Source organism: Cryptomeria japonica, chromosome 5 (assembly GCF_030272615.1).
Source record: "Cryptomeria japonica chromosome 5, Sugi_1.0, whole genome shotgun sequence".
NCBI lineage: Eukaryota > Viridiplantae > Streptophyta > Pinopsida > Cupressales > Cupressaceae > Cryptomeria > Cryptomeria japonica.
The window spans coordinates 670,317,635-670,335,383 of NC_081409.1; the positions used below are offsets into that span (position 1 = coordinate 670,317,635).

A 17,749-nucleotide genomic window follows, 5' to 3' on the forward strand; every position below is an offset into this window, starting at 1 on the left:
CACCCAATTAATATGTCTGATTACTTACATCTTTGATCGTCAAAACTCAACATGATATCAGAGCCAGGTTGCGAAATTTGATCAAATTTGTTGAAGCAATCTAGACATCTCCTCATCTAAGTCAGAGACTCTATGGTGTCAGTATCCTTCATCGAGTGGGAATCATGGATGTTTGGGAGTCATGAATGATAATCAAATTGTATCTTAGACCTTGCATCAGACGTACATTTCATCATCCATGCGAAGGGTTTTGAAGGGTGGATTGGCATCCATCCATGACCCTCCCACCTATGCCCTCGGTGATCAACAGATGGTGTTGGGAATTAATGCTACGCATTTGACTGCAACTGTGCGCATTCACCCTTGACCCTCGGCCCTCACCTTCATCTTTGTCGTCGCTCACCCTCTAGGTGAGGTCTACGTCTTAGTCGACGGCTCTATGCAACAATGTGTCTCACCTCCTTCATGCGGGCTGCACAGAGAGGCGAAGGGGGTCTATGGGGGCTCCTTCGCGTGGCCTTTGCAGAGCCGCGATGAGTGGAGGTCTACAACTCTCAAGCGACACCCCTTGGCATGCCTAGCCACCCTGCAGTCATGGGTTATCACATAAACTAACCTTCAAGAATTAAATGCATCCAACACACTAATAGTTTCTTCAAACTAAGAGAAGTTTGACAACATTTGTATAATTACTAAACAATCTGCCCTTAATATATAGGTACAAAGAGGACAAAATGATAAATTATTACCAAAATAATGGATACCAAAACCATTGTATAATGCAAAAACACCACTCCCACCATGAAGAGAATTTGTTAAAAAAAAATTGCATGACCAAAAAAAAAGGAAAAAATCTAAACTCAACATGGTATCAGAGCTAGGTTGTGAAATTTGATTAGATTTGTTGAAGCAATATAGACATCTCCTCATCTAAGTCGGAGCTTCTATGGCATCAGTATCCTTCATCGAGTAGGAATTGTGGATGTTTGGGAGTCATGAATGATAATCAAATTGTATCTTGGACCCTGTATCAGACCTACATTCCATCATCCATACGAAGGGTTTTTAAGGGCGGATTGGCATCCATCCATGAACCTCCCTCTATTCCCTTGGTGATCAACAGATGGTGTTGGGCATTCATGCTACGCATTTGACTGTGACTGTGCGCATTCACCCGGGTGAACTCACAAAGCTAGTTCCCACTTTCTGGTACGTCCTGATTTTTGTTGAAATCATACATTTTTTAGAAAATATAATGATTTAGGATTTAAGAGGTCCCATTTTAAGTAATTAATTGAAGAGAGTTAAATCAAAGGCTCTTAGATCAAAATTTATTAGATATAACCTCTCTACTTCTAAATCATACTTGCAATGGAGTATCCATTGCCTCTATCAAATGCTGATAAAAAACCAATTTTACATTAGCTTTTGGGGGGTCAAATTAATTCATTTAAAAGTTTTTTTTATAAGTATTTAGTCCTTATTATAAGCTTTCCAAATAGTATAACTTTTAATATATTTAATTTCATTAATATAATTTTATTTTATTTCTTATGAATGTAGGTTTTTCATCAAACATGAACTTCTTTGTTCAATGCATTGGGAAAAATAGTAAACTAATTCAAAAAAATTTAGAAAACTATCTATGCCCTAGGTATTGATGTTTTCTTTCTAACAAAAAAAAGAAAATTGAATTTTGATATGTATAGAACAAGTTATGTGTTCAAACGTACACCTATATCTAAATTATGATTAGTCGAACTTCAAAACTTAATAAATTGAAAAATACTCAACATATCACTATCAAACCAACTGCATGCCCTGGGTATTGATGTTACAAACCAAAATTCAAAAGAATTAAGTATTTATCATTTATAGAAAAAAGCTTATGCATTTCGGGATACACATCACTCTTAAAAAATGTTGTTTGTTGTAAAAAAATATTTTTTGAGGGAGATGGAAAAATCGATAAAGTTTTATTCAAACAAATTTGAAAAAAATATATTTAGAATCTACAAGCAAGATGTTAAAAATCACTTGTTTATATCATCTTCAAATTCTTAACGGTTTAAAAGTTATAGGTGTCGGAAAGTGAAGGTTTTTTTCAAAATATTCATATAAGTGTCAAAGTTGGTCAAAAAGTGGGAACCAGTATTGTGAGTTCACCCACCCTCGACCCTCACCTTCGTCTTTGTCATCACTCACCCTCTAGACGAGGTCTATGTCTTAGTTGATGGCTCTACGCAACAATGCGTCTCACCTCCTTCATGCGGGTTGCATAGAGAGGCAAAGGTGGTCTATGGGGGCTCCTTCGCGTGGCCTTTGCAGAGCGGCGATGAGTGGGGGTCTACAACTCTTAAGAGACACCCCTTGGCACACTTAGCCACTCTGCGATCATGGGTCATCACATAAACTAACCTTCAAGAATTAAACGCATCCAACACACTAATAGTTTCTTCAAACTAAGAGAAGTTTGACAATATTTGTATAATTATAAAACAATCTGCCCTTAATATATAGGTACAAAGAGGACAAAATGATAAATGATTACCAAAATAATGGATACCAAAACCATGTTATAATGAAAAAACACCACTCCCACCATGAAGAGAAATTGTTAAAAAAAAATTACATAACCAAAAAAAAAAAAGAAAAATTTACAAAAATCTAAACTCAACATGGTATCAGAGCCAGGTTGCGAAATTTGATCAAATTTGTTGAAGCAATCTAGACATCTCCTCATCTAAGTCAGAGCTTCTATGGCGTCAGTATCCTTCATCGAGTGGGAATCATGAATGATAATCAAATTGTATCTTGGACCCTGCATCAAACCTACATTCCATTATCCATGCGAAGGGTTTTGAAGGGCGGATTGGCATCCATCCATGACCCTCCCACCTATGCCCTTGGTGATCAACAGATGGTGTCGGGCATTCACGCTACGCATTTGACTATGACTATGCGCATTCACCCTCGACCCTCGACCCTCACCTTCATCTTTGTCGTCGCTCACCCTCTAGGCGAGCTCTACATCTTAGTCAACGACTCTACGCAATAATGTGTCTCACCTCCTTCATGCGGGCTGCATAGAGAGGCGAAGGGGGTCTATGGGGGCTCCTTCGTGTGGCCTTTGCAGAGTGGCAATGAGTGGGGGTCTACAACTCTCAGGCGACACCCCTTGGCACGCTTAGCCACCCTGCGGTCATGGGTCATCCATGTCATGACACCCCTCAACAGCGATAGAGAATGTATAGAGGTAGCAGCACGATCTGCGCAGAGCAACAGACTCTCCTCCTTGGAAATCCGATGACAAATTCGAACTGTCTAAATCAAAGAAATTCCTCGGGCTCCAATATATCAAGACATCAGATCCTTTGTGTTGGCAGCTTTCCATATGTTGGCCGCATGTAATAATGTTGGTGTGGAACAAGATATGGAGAGCTTCAAAGAGTTCTTTGAGAATCCTTCTTTCTGGGCTGATGGCCTTAAGGTTTATCCTCTTTAGTGAAAAACTGAGCAGATTCACTGTGGATGGTCACATAATATTTCAGTCTACTGTGTTGACAGCTCTGAGTGATCTGTATATGTTGTCATTGAGCTGAAAATAGATGATGAGGGATGGCGAGGGCCAAAGGCCACGCAACCATCAAATCTTCACTAGATGCTTTGAGATTGCATTCAAGGAAGGAAGATTGCTTACAATTTTTCGTAGAGGAAGAATCAGCATTCAGAGGGAGTCTGACATATCATCAAAAGTAACCTTGGACAAAGAGGTCAAAAGGTTGATATATGCTTCAGAGGGAGCATGACGCTTCAGCTTCAGAGGGAGCTTGACATTTCAGCTTCAGAGGAAGCCACATCTTTTGGTTAATGCATTTTTCTTTGTGATGGAGAAATTTGAGGTGAAAGCCCTTGTTAATGAGTCCTTCTCTGTGAGGAAGAAGTTTGAGGTGCAATCCCTTGTTATGCATTCTTCTTTATGAGAGAAGTTTGAGGTATCAGCCCTTGTTATGCATTCTTCTCTATGAGAGAAGTTTGAGGTATCAACCATTGTTGTGCATTCTTCTCTGTGAGAGAAGTTTGAGGTATCAACCCTTGTTATGCAATCTTCTCTGTGAGAGAAATTTGAGGTATCATCCCTTGTTATCCATTCTTCTTTGTGAGAGAAGTTTGAGGTATCAGCCCTTCTTGTTGTGCATTCTTCTCTGTGAGAGAAGTTTGAGGTATCAGCCCTTGTTGTGCATTCTTCTCTGTGAGAGAAGTTTGAGGTTCTGGCCCTTGTTCCACCCTCTGCGAGAAGGTATGGTGGATCCACCCTCTACGAGTAGGCATGGTGGATGTCATGTGAGAGACTCCATGACTTAGCACTTGTTTTTATTTACCCTCTGGGAGTTGCCACAGTGAATGTCATGATGAGATGACGACATCATGTTGAGAATTCAGTGATGGGCACTTGTGTTCTTTTGCATTTCCATTCATGAGAATAGCCATGATGGACCCACCCTCTGGGAGTAGCCATGGTGGTTGTGTTCATTTGTATTTCCACCCTTTGGGATGAGCCATGGTGGACCCACCCTCTGGGATGAGTTATAGTGGATGTCATGTGTGTGACACCATGACAACATCACGTGAGAGAGCTCGTGATGATTTTCTTGTACTTGTGTATTCACCCTCTGGGATGAGCCATGGTGAATTTCATTGTGAGGTGACATTCTCACAATGATGAACACTTGTGCATTTTACCATCATTGTGAGGTGACAATCTCACAATAATGGTTGATATCACGGTGAGGTGATATATTTCCTTTCCACATATGGGAGTAGCCATTGTGGCCAAACATCACGATGAGATGATAAGCTTCTTTCATACACATGAGTGTAGTCATTGTGTTAGTCATTACGATGAGGTGATGTGACTTGTAGATATCAAGAAAGATATCTCCCTAGCTAAAGAGGCAGTGTTGATGTATGTGGTTAGCAGTGGGAGATATCCCAAAGCTATTAATACATTGTTTTATATTTGCTAGATGAGCCGACCTTGATGAAGCAATTCATATATTAAATATGAAATGAATTTAATTAATTATTGCTTGAGTCATGAGGGCCGACCCTTTGTGAAAGGGTATCACTCGTGTATATATGAGGTACGATTTCATTCACTTCACTATTAATCATTTCTAAGACAAGTAGGTTTTTTCAGAGGAAATGTGCTCGAGGGTGACGATACTAGTTTATCGTCTATGGTTGGGAGGGCAACAATGATCTAAGTCATTGCCTGTGGTTAAACGAGCACCCAATTAATATGTCTGATTACTTACATCTCTGATTGTCAAAACTCAAGAGTCATAATGTACCTATGTGTTGGTTTGAAAATACAAGGTTATACACCTTCATTAAGTAGAAAAGGCTTACCATGTAAAGTTATAAAAATATGGATATAACAACCCCTACCATTGTTATGCACTTATACATGGATGTTGACATGACAACAAAAGTAAACATGTCTATAATGATTAATTTGTTTGCAAAGCAAATTCTACACATGCAAATGAGTTATTTAGAATATAATGATCATTTAATAATTATTTTTATTGAAATAATAAACTTTTTTTTTGTTAAGGGGTAAATGCTTTTAACCCGGAGCTATGAACCGGTGGGCTTGAACCATGATGGCAAGAACAACAACACAACAACTTAACCATCACAACATGCCACTATTGGCATTGAAATAGTAAACTTAATTCTTAATTATATATTTAATTAATTTAAAAGTTAAATTTTTAAAAATTATGTTTCACATTAAACTACACAATAAATTTTAAATTATATAAGATAAGAACATGCATATTTAATCATATTTTTCATATATAAGTGCAATAAAAATCTCTAGAAAGATCTCTATATATTTTATATAATTTTTTTAAAGATATATTGATCGATTATAAAATATGTTTACAACTATCATTAAAAGGGAAAATTTGATGGTCGCATTTTGTTTGTTACATAGTGCTAGAGAATGATCAAGATCACTCTCAACATTGATATGAGTGATCGTGGAAGACTTTGAGTGACAATTTGTTACGTAATATGATGTTAACTAGTTACTGTGTTGTGAATTTTAGTGCTAAACTCCTCTATGGTTGGTCCCCTTGCAACTGCTTAGCTTATTTTGGCTAGCAGCCAATGCTTAACCTTTTAAGCAACAATTTGTGGATTTGATGACCCCATGAGTATATATTTTTGTTACTTATTTTTTAGCAATCATCTTAAGTTGCATGTTTAAATCAAATTATTAATAATAATTATTGCACTTATAAAAATTGAAATAAAAAAGAGGGAAAAAATTTGTTGAACTACATGTCATCCTATCAAGATCCATGCAGTCTAATTTTTTTGTCTAATTTTTTAATTAATTCATCCAATCAGTGCATAGAATTAAAATAATTTGAACAAAAAGCTATAGTCTAAATTTTATTTTATTTTGAATAATTATAAAAATAATATTTTTCTCTATTTCTATTGGTGACAGTAAGTATAAAATTCAATTTTTTAACAAAAAAAAATTTAATTTTTTGTACATTCCATTCATTAAAGAAAATATTAGTAAATTTGACATCATCATTCTCATGATAGGCTTCCTTACTTTCCAATAAAACTATTATTATTAATTTAATTTTATGGTTGTTTTTAAAATATCCACTCCTTAATTTAATTTGTCATGATTAATAAATAAATATTATTATTATTAATTTAATTTTATGATTGTTTTTTTAATCTCCTCTCCTTAATTTGCCAGACTTCATACATCTACGTCAAAAACTCCTCAATCCTATTACTCCAAAAAAAAATCGATTTGTTAGTGTTGTGTTTTCCTTAAGAATACATAACGCATTCAAAACTATATTATAATTAAATTATTTATCTACATTTATTTTTTTGACTTTTTTGGTTAAAAAATAATTGGTATAGATATTATTTATTAAGGTTTACCTTTTTAAGATTTTTTGTTAAAAATTATTAGTAAAGTTTTTTTTATAATAGTAAAAATAATTTATATTTGATATTTTTTTTCTAATAAAATAAGGTGTAAGATAAATATTATTATTAAGTCTAACATTACTCAAATATTAAAAGGGAAATAAAATGATTTTTTAAATATCTAAAGATGATAAAAGTAATTGAATTTGAGTGCACAAAATAATCTTATGTATGGGATTGTGCTATAATTTGTAAGATTGACTTAACCTATTGTGGACTCCTTGATTGTGCATAAAACATTGATACTTAAAAATATTGAATGCAAATAATTAAAATAAACAATATGATGTGAGGAAAACAAGTTGCAACTACTTGTATGTAGTGTTTTGTGTTTAGTAGAGAGTAAAAAAGACTTTGGTAGTTAGATGCAATTTTTTTTTAAAACTATTGAAATCAATATTCAACCTACTAGCTTTTGTAAAAAAAAATTTTAAATTTAATATATATATAAAAAAAACCTACCTTAATTGTCTTCATATGGCCATAAACATCAATTATAGTCAAGTAATGTCTCTTTAATTTAGAAAAATAAATATTAACTTCATAGTATAGAATATAAGATTATAATGTGGGTTTAGGTATTGGAATTCCAATAGCCCATAGAATGCAATGTAATTATGGAGGAAATATTTAATATTATTTTTTAATTTTATATGATATTTAATTAGAATATAATTATATAAAAAAAAATTTAATTTATTTATTTTATATTTTATATTTTATAAATATAAGAATCCATTTTGTTAGTATGAATAATTTACTTAGTATCAGTCTATTTAGGTAATGTTTATAACGATGGAGTATCTCAAGTATAATTTTGATGGGATAGATTCCTTCAAGATCAAATCAACTTAATTTGTTAATGAAAACATCTCTTTCTAGTGTTGGTTTTACTCTATGATTTTTTTAACACCTCTTTACAAACAAAAATATCTTCGTTTCACTAGGGAAACATTGGATCTCTATAATCGGGTGCATAGGTGATTTGAAGTTATCATCTATCCATTGCAACAAAAGACAACTTTACAAAAGAATCAAATTTAATATACTAAAACAATTTTACTTTATTATTTTTGAATATTTAGTTGTTCACATCAAAAAAAAAAATCTATCCTCTTTATCTGTCTATCTCTTTATTTCTATCTCTCTATTTTTGTCTTTACCTCTACCTCTATCTATTTATCTCTTTCTTCTTCCCCTCTACTTTCATCTCTACTTCTGTCTACTCTAAATTAACTACACTATTGGCAGAAACTCAACGCATCGCATCCCTTGTTTTCAATATGCAGCTACTTATTTTCAGGCCCCCCTTTTTTTTCAAAGCTTATTTTCAATTGTCAAATAGTAGCTGCTATATTTAGGAAAAGATTCCACGGAAACACTAGCTGCTTAAATTTAAGCAGAAATTACACTTAACCAGCCACATGAGGACATGGGGTTCTCTAATGTAAATTTACTGAGCTTTAAATTTTTTAAAAACAGATGGTAAACAAAACCATTTTTTCATTTGTGAAAAAAAATTAAAAACAAGAACAAAAAAAAAATGGCCTAACATACAGGACACCTACAAGCACAGCATAACAAACTAATTAATCGTTAAAATTAACTTCCATTATTTATTATTAAATTCATTGTATTTTTTAACATTGAGTAATACATCATATATAATCCATGGGAAGCTGACAAAATGAGTTTTCGTAGAATAATCAGAATGGTAAGTGACATGATACCAAGCAGACGCCATTGCAGCCTCATTATGGTGCACTTTGCAACTTTCCTGAAACCATCCCCTCACTTCACTATGAAGGGATCTTACTGACTCGTTGATTTTCTCCTTAATGTCACCATATCTCTTCTTGTCAAAGAATTTTGAAAATGAACTTACATTCCCACTTATTATTTCAGCTTCACTTTGTATATCATAATGTTCCATCAATGCAGATAACTTGGCCTCATACCAACTTTTATAAATTAATGCATCTTTTACATAGTCCTTAAAACCTTCAACTTCTAGAGCACTGTCATGTGCTTTATGGGCATCTTCTCTTCGAGGCTCTGATACACAAGGACTCTCTTTTGATGTGTTTTTCGCTGCTCTATAAAGCTTCCCAAGAATCCCAGTAGATATGTACATTGGTTTATCCTCTTTCTCCATGAAATCAGGATATTCTTTTGGAAACAAGGACAGAGGCATTTCTGCAGGTATACCTGTCTTGGGGAAATTAACTGCCTCTGAGTGAAGCCTTGCCAACAGTTGGCATCTCTGACTCCGTGCCTTGGTGGGCTCTTTGTCAGCGTATACTGCATGCATATCAGCTATAATACCCAAGCTATCGTTAAGCATGTAGTTCACAAAATATTCCTCTATTTCCTGCATCACAAAGTTATAGATGAAATTATCTGATATAATTACAAGAATAATTTTGCATTATGCATTCTCCATATCAACTTCCAAGCTTAGATGTAACATGGGTAGCAAGTTTATGCTATGGTTCCATGTTAGCATTCTGGGAATGACTGAACTGGTGAGGTTATAGTTAAAAATGTAGGACTTCAAATCTATAAATGATTTCTATACATGATTTCACTGCTAAAGTAAACCAAAAATTTATAGTGCATATTACTATATAGAAAGAGAGAAATAAATTACAGATCAATGAGATACAAATGTGATATTAAACAGCTAAATATTGAATGAAGTTCACAGTGATATGTGAAGAATATCCTCTAAGCATCTTTGCGAAATAGTATTCTGAATACCAGATCATATAGAGTAGTAAATCAAGATCTTCTCTGCATATAAAGTTGATTAATAATGGCATTTATTGGATCTAGAAACCATGCTGTCAATTTATTTTATCACACACACATACCTCAATCATCAAATCACAATTTCGTTGAATAGGTTTCTGAACAGAGTAGTCCATTGGCAGATCTTGATCAGGTGGAATAAGTAGTTCATCCCAACATACAAAGTAGAAGTTCCCACCCAAATCACTCCCAGAAGATTCAACTGGATGAGGCCTAAACAATTGATATTAAAGAGTTAATCTCTAATTATTCAAATTCTTGCAATCTACGTATTGTTGCAAAAATCAATATATGTAGCTTCAAACAACCAAATAATTTCAATGAGTTGGGAACTAAGTGTTTTCTGGGACATATCGAAGTGCCTCTTTAATTGTTTAAAAAATTAATCTCTGAGAAAATGTGTAATGAAGTTTCTGTATTAAACTATGTTGATAATTTTCATCAATTTGAATCATATTCTATAATCGAGACAGTCAAATTCAAAAACTCCATTACACAATATCAGACTCTCGAAATCTAATGTCTTTGTCTTTAAAAATGTCAATGTTTTCTTGAATAGAATTTGTTGATGTATTAGTCTGCAATGCAGCCTAAACTCAATGCTCTACATTAATTTCATAACAAATTTGCTTTCATCCAAACAAAAGCACAAATCCTCTACATTTACATAAATGTAAGAATCATCATACACGCAAGCACCATGACACATCATAATGATCCACTTTCCACCATAAAAGAATGAGAAAGGTCAAAAAACCAAATGACACAACATGATTGCAAAAGATGCACTAAAACTAGCACCAAATGTATGATAAAGCATTTGCCTCACACAAACAACAATCTCAAAAAGCAATATATGAAGCTTCAAAAATCCAAATAATGTCAGCGAGTTAGGAATTATGTTTCTTCTGGGACATACCAAAGTGCCTCTTAATTGTTTAAAAAAATTAAACTTTCTTTGAAAATGTGTAGAGGAGTTTCTGGATTTGACTATGTTGAATTTTTTCATCAACGTTTCAGAGCCAGAAACTCCATTACACATCATTGACTGTGGAAAATTAATATCTTTTGTCTTTAAAAATGCCACTATTTTCTGTGACTAGAGTTTCTTAATGAACTAGTCTTGAATGCAAGCCTAAACTGAATGCTCTTCAACAATTTCAAAGCAAATTTGCATTCATCCAAACACAAGCACAAATCTTCTACACTTACATAAATGTACGAATCATCAGAAATGCAAGCACCGTGACACATCATACTGATCCAATTTTCATAGTAAAAGAATGAAGAAGGTCAAAAAACCAAATGACACAATATGATTGCAAAAGATACGCTAAAACTAGCATGAAATGTATGATAAAGTATTTGCCTCAGACAAACAACAATTTCAAATTTATATTCTATCCAATAAGCTTCAATGAATTTAATTTGATTTAACAGATCATTACAGGGAAAAAGGTAGAAAAGGACTGAACAATAAATATGCGGTTGTACAAGGCTTGCCTTCATACTGCTAATTTACAAAAACACCTAATTCTCTACTAAGGTGAAGCTGTTTATAGGCAGCTGCAACTGAAAATTTTCACCACAGTAAGATAAATGTATACTCTAGTGTAGAAAATAAAAGAAAATATAACAGAAATTAACATGCATGAATCCAGGTTGTTAAGATATGCTATGCCACCCTTAATCTTTGAGTACACATAGGGTTATTAAAAGTGGGCTTGTGGCTTCCCTAACTTTTAATTAAGTCATGTTATCATTATTATATTGTTATTTAGATATTTAAATCAGCCACGGGCTTTATATGTAGTTATCTAAGTCAGACTGGGTGATATCCTAGGCATAAGTAGTGTATATATTAGTGTTCCACAGGGATGCATCCCCCACAAAAAACCTTGTGTTTTTGGGATAAGGATGTTTTCGGGATGTTGGGACTCGGGAAACATTCCCCCATCACACAGCCACCTCCGCCAAGACTTCAGAGACACTGGGGCCATCCCAAGATGTTTGGAGGACTCCTAGGAGTGTCCCAACCATCCCAGAGATGCCCAAGCATCTCCCACAGCACGCAAGCCATAAAGTTGTTTGTAATGAAAAGATAAAAAAATTCTTGAAACCTGCACCCAAGGCCAAACCTTAATGGCCAATGGCCCCATCTAAGCCCCTCAAACCCTATAAAACACCCTAAAATCCTCATTTTTACTCAGAAACGCAATTCAACAAATAGGGTTAAGGAGGAGCAAATTGGTGAGAGTGAAGTGCTGAAGTGCAAGAGGGTTGAGAAACAAGAAATAGAGGAAGAGGATCTACACCAAGTTGAAATATTTTTCAAGCATAAGGTAGGATTCTATGACTATTTGTTAATTTTATTCATAATTTCATAGACATTATTGCAAATGCACATTCAATGTTTATTGTTCATATTGTCATCAAGATTCAATATTGAAATTTGAAAATAAAAAAAAACGTATTCATAGACATGGTTTCATATTTTTTTATTTTAAGTTATACAAATTTTTTTAGTAGTTTATATGTTCGAATTTTTTATTTTGTCAAACTAAAATGAAACTTTTGAGTATCCTCTCCTTTGTGTAGATGTATGTCAGGTGTAAGGGACAAACTTGAAATTTAGGGTTGAGATACGTAGGCTAGAGGTGTCAAAGACTCGGGTTGTCAACGTCAGCCAAATGATTCTACTTCTACTTTGCAGAGGCAAGTTGCACATATGCCAGTTTCTTCTATTTCAAGGGCCTATGCAACAGAGGCTACGGGAAACGCAGGTTGACGAGTGATGCGCCTAACCCATTAGCTGAATTATTCAATGTGCAGATGAAAGATGAGCCAAATAATTGTTGCAAGGTTTGCGCCCTTGGTCTCCTTGTGTTGTGCAGCGCAGTGCTTGGGTTTCTTTTAGTGCAAAGGCAACCGTGTTTATAACAATAATGCCATTGGCAAATTCTTCTTTGCCAAAGGCATTCCATTCCATGTGGCTCAGCTTATTATAAGGAGGCGATGGCAAAGGTAGCAAGGGCAAGTCCATCATATGTGCCAGCAAGGGAGACAAAATTCGAGGACCACAATCTTGGATAAGAAATATTCCAAGATAAATGTGCTAATGGAGAAAATGAAAGAATGTTGGGTGGCAAGTAGATGTAGTATAGTCATATAGATGGGTGGATGGACATTAGGCATTGTCCACTAATCAATATCATGGCTATATGTTTTCAGGGCCCATATTTTCTTAAGGCAATTAATTGTTCAAGAAATCACAAGGATGCCAATTTTTAGTTTCAAATCCTCAAGGATGCTATTAAGGAGGTTGGGCCACAAAATGTGGTCCAAGTAGTGACTGTAGACACCCAAAAATGGTTAACGCTTGCGGAGTCATACTTTAACAATTGCGCATTGCCTCATTTTAGGTTTTTGCGTCGCATTAACATTTCTCCTATGATTTGCACTTGGTCTTTATCATTTGCAAACATCGAGTCATTCTTCTACATTCTTCAATCATCTCGTCCTCGAATTTGGTCTTGTCGACAACGTTATCCAATCATGATTTTGATCGAACTTATCTTGTTGCATCAATGTGCGTGCTAATTTGTTATCATTTTGGACATCGTCAATCCTAATTAGGGTTTTGTCCTCTCATCAATCTTATCATTTTGGACATCGTCAATCCTAATTAGGGTTTTGTCCTCTCATCCATCTTATCATTTTGGACATCGTCAATCCTAATTAAGGTTTTGTCCTCTTTTCAATCTTGTCATCATACGATCGATTTGTCATCAATCGTTGTCATTGTTCGATCGTGGTCGTTTTCAATCTTGTCGATTTATCATCAATCCTTCAATCTTGTCATCTTGCGATCAATTTGTCATTGATCGTGGTCGTTTTCAATCTTGTCGTTTTGCAATTTATTGGTCATCGATCCTTGTCCTTTTGTCAATCTTGTCATTTTGCGATCGATTTGTCATCGATCGTTGTCTGTCTCAATTATGTCAATTTGGATCAATTTGTCATTGTTCCTCGTCAATTGGCACATTTATCAATCAAATCATTTTGTCGCATTGGTCATTTATCAATTCAAAATCATGACATTAATTATCTTCAATCAAGACCTAATTGTCATTCTCGCATTTCTAATTCGTCTTCTAGGGTTTTATGATTTATTCATTTAACCTAATTTGTCATTTCTTCCTCTAGGATTACTAAATTATTTATTAATCCTAAGTCTTCTCATTACAATTAAATCTTTATTTAATTGGCTAATTATTCTTCCTCTTGTAAATTAATTAATAAATGACAAATTGTTAATTAATTTACCTAATTTCTTCTAGTTCCTAATTTCCTATTTTTCCATCAATTTCTAATTCCTAATTTTCATCAATTTCAATTTTCTAATTTCCTTAATTTCTAATTTCTTTTCCCTCCTATTTCATCTCCTAATTCTATGGGAATGACATTTCAATTTGTCATAAATTGTCATAATTGATAATCAATCAATTTTGACATAGAATGTGTCATAATTTGTCATCAATTATCAATCAATCAAATTGTGTATGGAAAGTGCATAATTTGTCATGATTTGTCATATTGATTTGCAATTTCCATTTGAATTGCATCATGCTAATCTTGTCATTTATCCAATTCTTCTATAAATTGGATGATTTTCAATCAAAGCTGATCCCGAATCCCTAATCAAACTATCGAACTTATGCTTCTAGTACTCTTGACCAATAACCAACATCCATCTTGCTTTCAATTGTATGTGTGCACTTGTAGGTGAGATCCACAAATCCATTTGAAGAGGAAAGAAGAACAATGGAGCCGCATGGAAGAAGCATCCAAATCGTCATCTGGTTTGCATGATCTTTGCTTTCGAATGCTTTGTTTTTATGTCTCTATTGAATGTGTTTTAGGATAGGTTCATTGCAATGAGTGCTCTTATGATTGAGTTATCATGTCTAGTGTTTTGATCTACTTGTTTTTGATGATTCCTATTTCCTATGCCACAGTGACAAATGTGGCCCAAGTGTGCAAAGCTATAGGGAAGTTAATTGAGGCAGCTTATAGACATATTTGGTGGATTCCTTGTTGTGTGCTTGCTATGAATAATGCACTCAAGGTCATGGGAAAGATTGATTGGATCAAAACAATGGTTAATGATGCTCGAGATGTCCAAATGTTTATCTACAACTACCACACTTTACATGCACTCTTTAGGGATTTCTCTAAGAAGGAATTCTTGAAACTTGCCGAGACTAGATATGCATCCTATTTCATTCTCTTATAGAGAATACTTGAGTTGCAAGAGGCCTTGCAACTAATAGTTATGACAGCATAATGGAATTAGTGGCCTGAGTCCAAGACAAAGCAGGGGAAGTGGGTGAAGGATGTGGTGAAGAATGATGTTTTTTTGAGGTGATGCAAAATCTATTGTCTCCATCATTACTCCAATCTTCCAAATAATTAGATATGTGGATGCCAATGCACCTAGCCTTGAAGATGTGTATGAGTGCACTGATTCTATGCTAGATCAAATGAAGACTACCATGTGAGAAGGACCCCACATTAGCATTCTACAATAAGCATATTCAGCCAATAATTCATTGGAGATAGGAGAAGCTCAACACTCCATTGCACATGGTTGCCAATACATTGAAACCTAAATGGTACATGCAAAGCCTTGGTAGAGTTACACCCATACAAGATGCTAAGATGAAGGTAGGGTTCATGAGGGCTAACCAAAAGATGTACGATCCTATAGATGTTGACATCATTCATATTAAGAGGACAAAATTTGCCATTCTTAGGGGTTATTTTGAGGAGGCCAAGATGGATAGGGCAACTATCACACAAAAGGACTCAATTTTGTGTTGGAATATGCGTGGACTGAATTATTTGACTACCACTCCAGCCATTTATTTTCTATCTCAAGTTTCTAGTTCTTCTACTACTGAGAGGAACTGGTCTACTTATAGTTTCATCCACTCCTTTAAGAGGAACAAGCTTATCTCTAGGAGAGCAAAGAATCTTGTGGCTGTACATAGTGTGTTGTGTCTCATTGACCACAAAACACCTTTGTACAGGGAGAGTCCAGCACCGCATAGGATGTAGAGCCAAAGGAGCCAGCATAGATTGATGAGGATGCTACAATTACATATGCAAGGTTGTTTGATATTAGAGTAGAGGAGCTTGACCATGCACAGTCCAACAATTCTAGTGATGGGGAGTTTGGGGATGATTAGAGGCCTCACTTCACTCCATTTTGTTATTTTAAACATTTGAAATCATCAGTGTACTCATTGCAATCATCATTATGAAATCTTGAATATAATATAAGTTTCGAATTTGAAATTTTCATTGTTTAATGTTAAATTGTCAATGTTTACTTCATAGTTTATAAGTTTTACTGATTTGCCAAAAGTTTCATTTGTAGTTCTTATCAATCTTTTTATGACTATTTTTCCAAGGACTATATGCATATCAACATCACCCCCAAAACTTGTCACTTTGTCATTGTCCCCCTATCATCCCCAAATTTAGGCCCTTGGTCCCCCAATCCCCGAAACCCATCTCGTGTCCCCTCATCAAGAAATTCTATGCAACTATGGTATATATAGGAGGTAGTGAGTCTTATTTGTTAATTAGATTGTGAATGGTGTTCCCATTGGAGATATTTGGAGGTTTGCCCCCTCAAAGTGGCTTGTTATTCTTAGCTATTATAAAGTATTTACAGCATATTTCATATTATCTTCCTCTTTTGTGTATGTTATTTCATTGCAAATGGTAATAGAGCATGATCTTGGCACCATGAAGGCAAAGCGCTTTCTCAAAATTTAAGGTCATTTTGGGAAGCACATATATCAAACTTTGGCAATTTTTTAATTTTTAAAGGGTTTTTGAAGAACCTATTGAAGCAACTTCGATCCATATTTTAGAGGAATTGGAGCACAATTGAGTGATTTATTGCCGAATTAGGATTTCTAATAAATTTATTTGGAAAGCCTATATCTCCCAAATCTTGGTAAAAACTTTCCTGATTTTTAGTAGGTTTTTCAAGAATTCATCGAGGCACCTATAGTCCAAATTATAGAGTACTTGGAGCAGAATTTAGTGATTTGTTACAGAATTAGAGCTTCCAATAAATTTGCCTTCAAAGCTACAAATCAGCTAGTCTTTGGGAGATTTTTCTAGGAAAGTGTATCCTAGGCCTTGATAAGTCACAGCAAAACTTTCAAAGTATTTTGAATTTAGTGTGTGATTTGTTGCAAAATTATTATTTTCCATCATGATGGGGCTTACAACAAGAGGCAAATAGAATGCCACAACACCTAGGAAATCTCCAAATAAGGATGATGTAGAAATTGAGGAAATTACATCTAATGAAGAAATTGGCAAGGTCAAGGGTGAAATTTCAACAACAAAGGAGATGACTGAAGGAATTTCATTGGTGAGGATGCAGATGGACATGAATGACTTTCAAGGAAGTTGGAAATGTTTATTCAAGGGATGAAGTATAAAGGAGAATATTCACCTAATAAGGTGGGATATAATGCTTTCATTGGACATAAATTTTGTGGAATCGACTCAAATCTCAAAAAGGATCGTCTCTTTAATAACCATATGCCTAGGCAATTCATACCCAAGTTGGATATGACAAAGTTTGATGGCAAGGACCCAACCAAATGGCTTTGCCAAATGGAACAGCTCTTTGATCTTCACCATGTTCCAAGTCAACAAGAGGTAGCTATGGCATCATTATACTTGGAACCAAACCAATTTATTTGGTCTCATTTAATATGTGATAAGACAATAAAGAAGGGTTGTGTGGTCACATGGTCAATTTTTCAAGAGGAACTTGCTACCCATCATGGAGATAATTTTATGGATAGCT

The 17,749-nt window shown here is 34.7% G+C and overlaps 1 protein-coding gene across 1 annotated transcript in view; it reads right to left on the bottom strand.

Annotated features, from left to right (window-relative positions):
* Positions 1 to 8,627: 8,627 nt before the first annotated feature.
* LOC131039540 (probable RNA-dependent RNA polymerase 1) overlaps positions 8,628 to 17,749 on the bottom strand; it is an 80,730-nt gene continuing 71,608 nt past the window's right edge. The window contains exons 3-4 of the mRNA XM_057972325.2: positions 9,912 to 10,062; positions 8,628 to 9,409 (exon numbers count right to left, since the gene is read on the bottom strand). Coding sequence (XP_057828308.2) covers positions 8,651 to 9,409; positions 9,912 to 10,062 — 910 coding nt within the window. The 3' untranslated portion in view covers positions 8,628 to 8,650. The remainder of the gene's footprint in view (positions 9,410 to 9,911; positions 10,063 to 17,749) is intronic.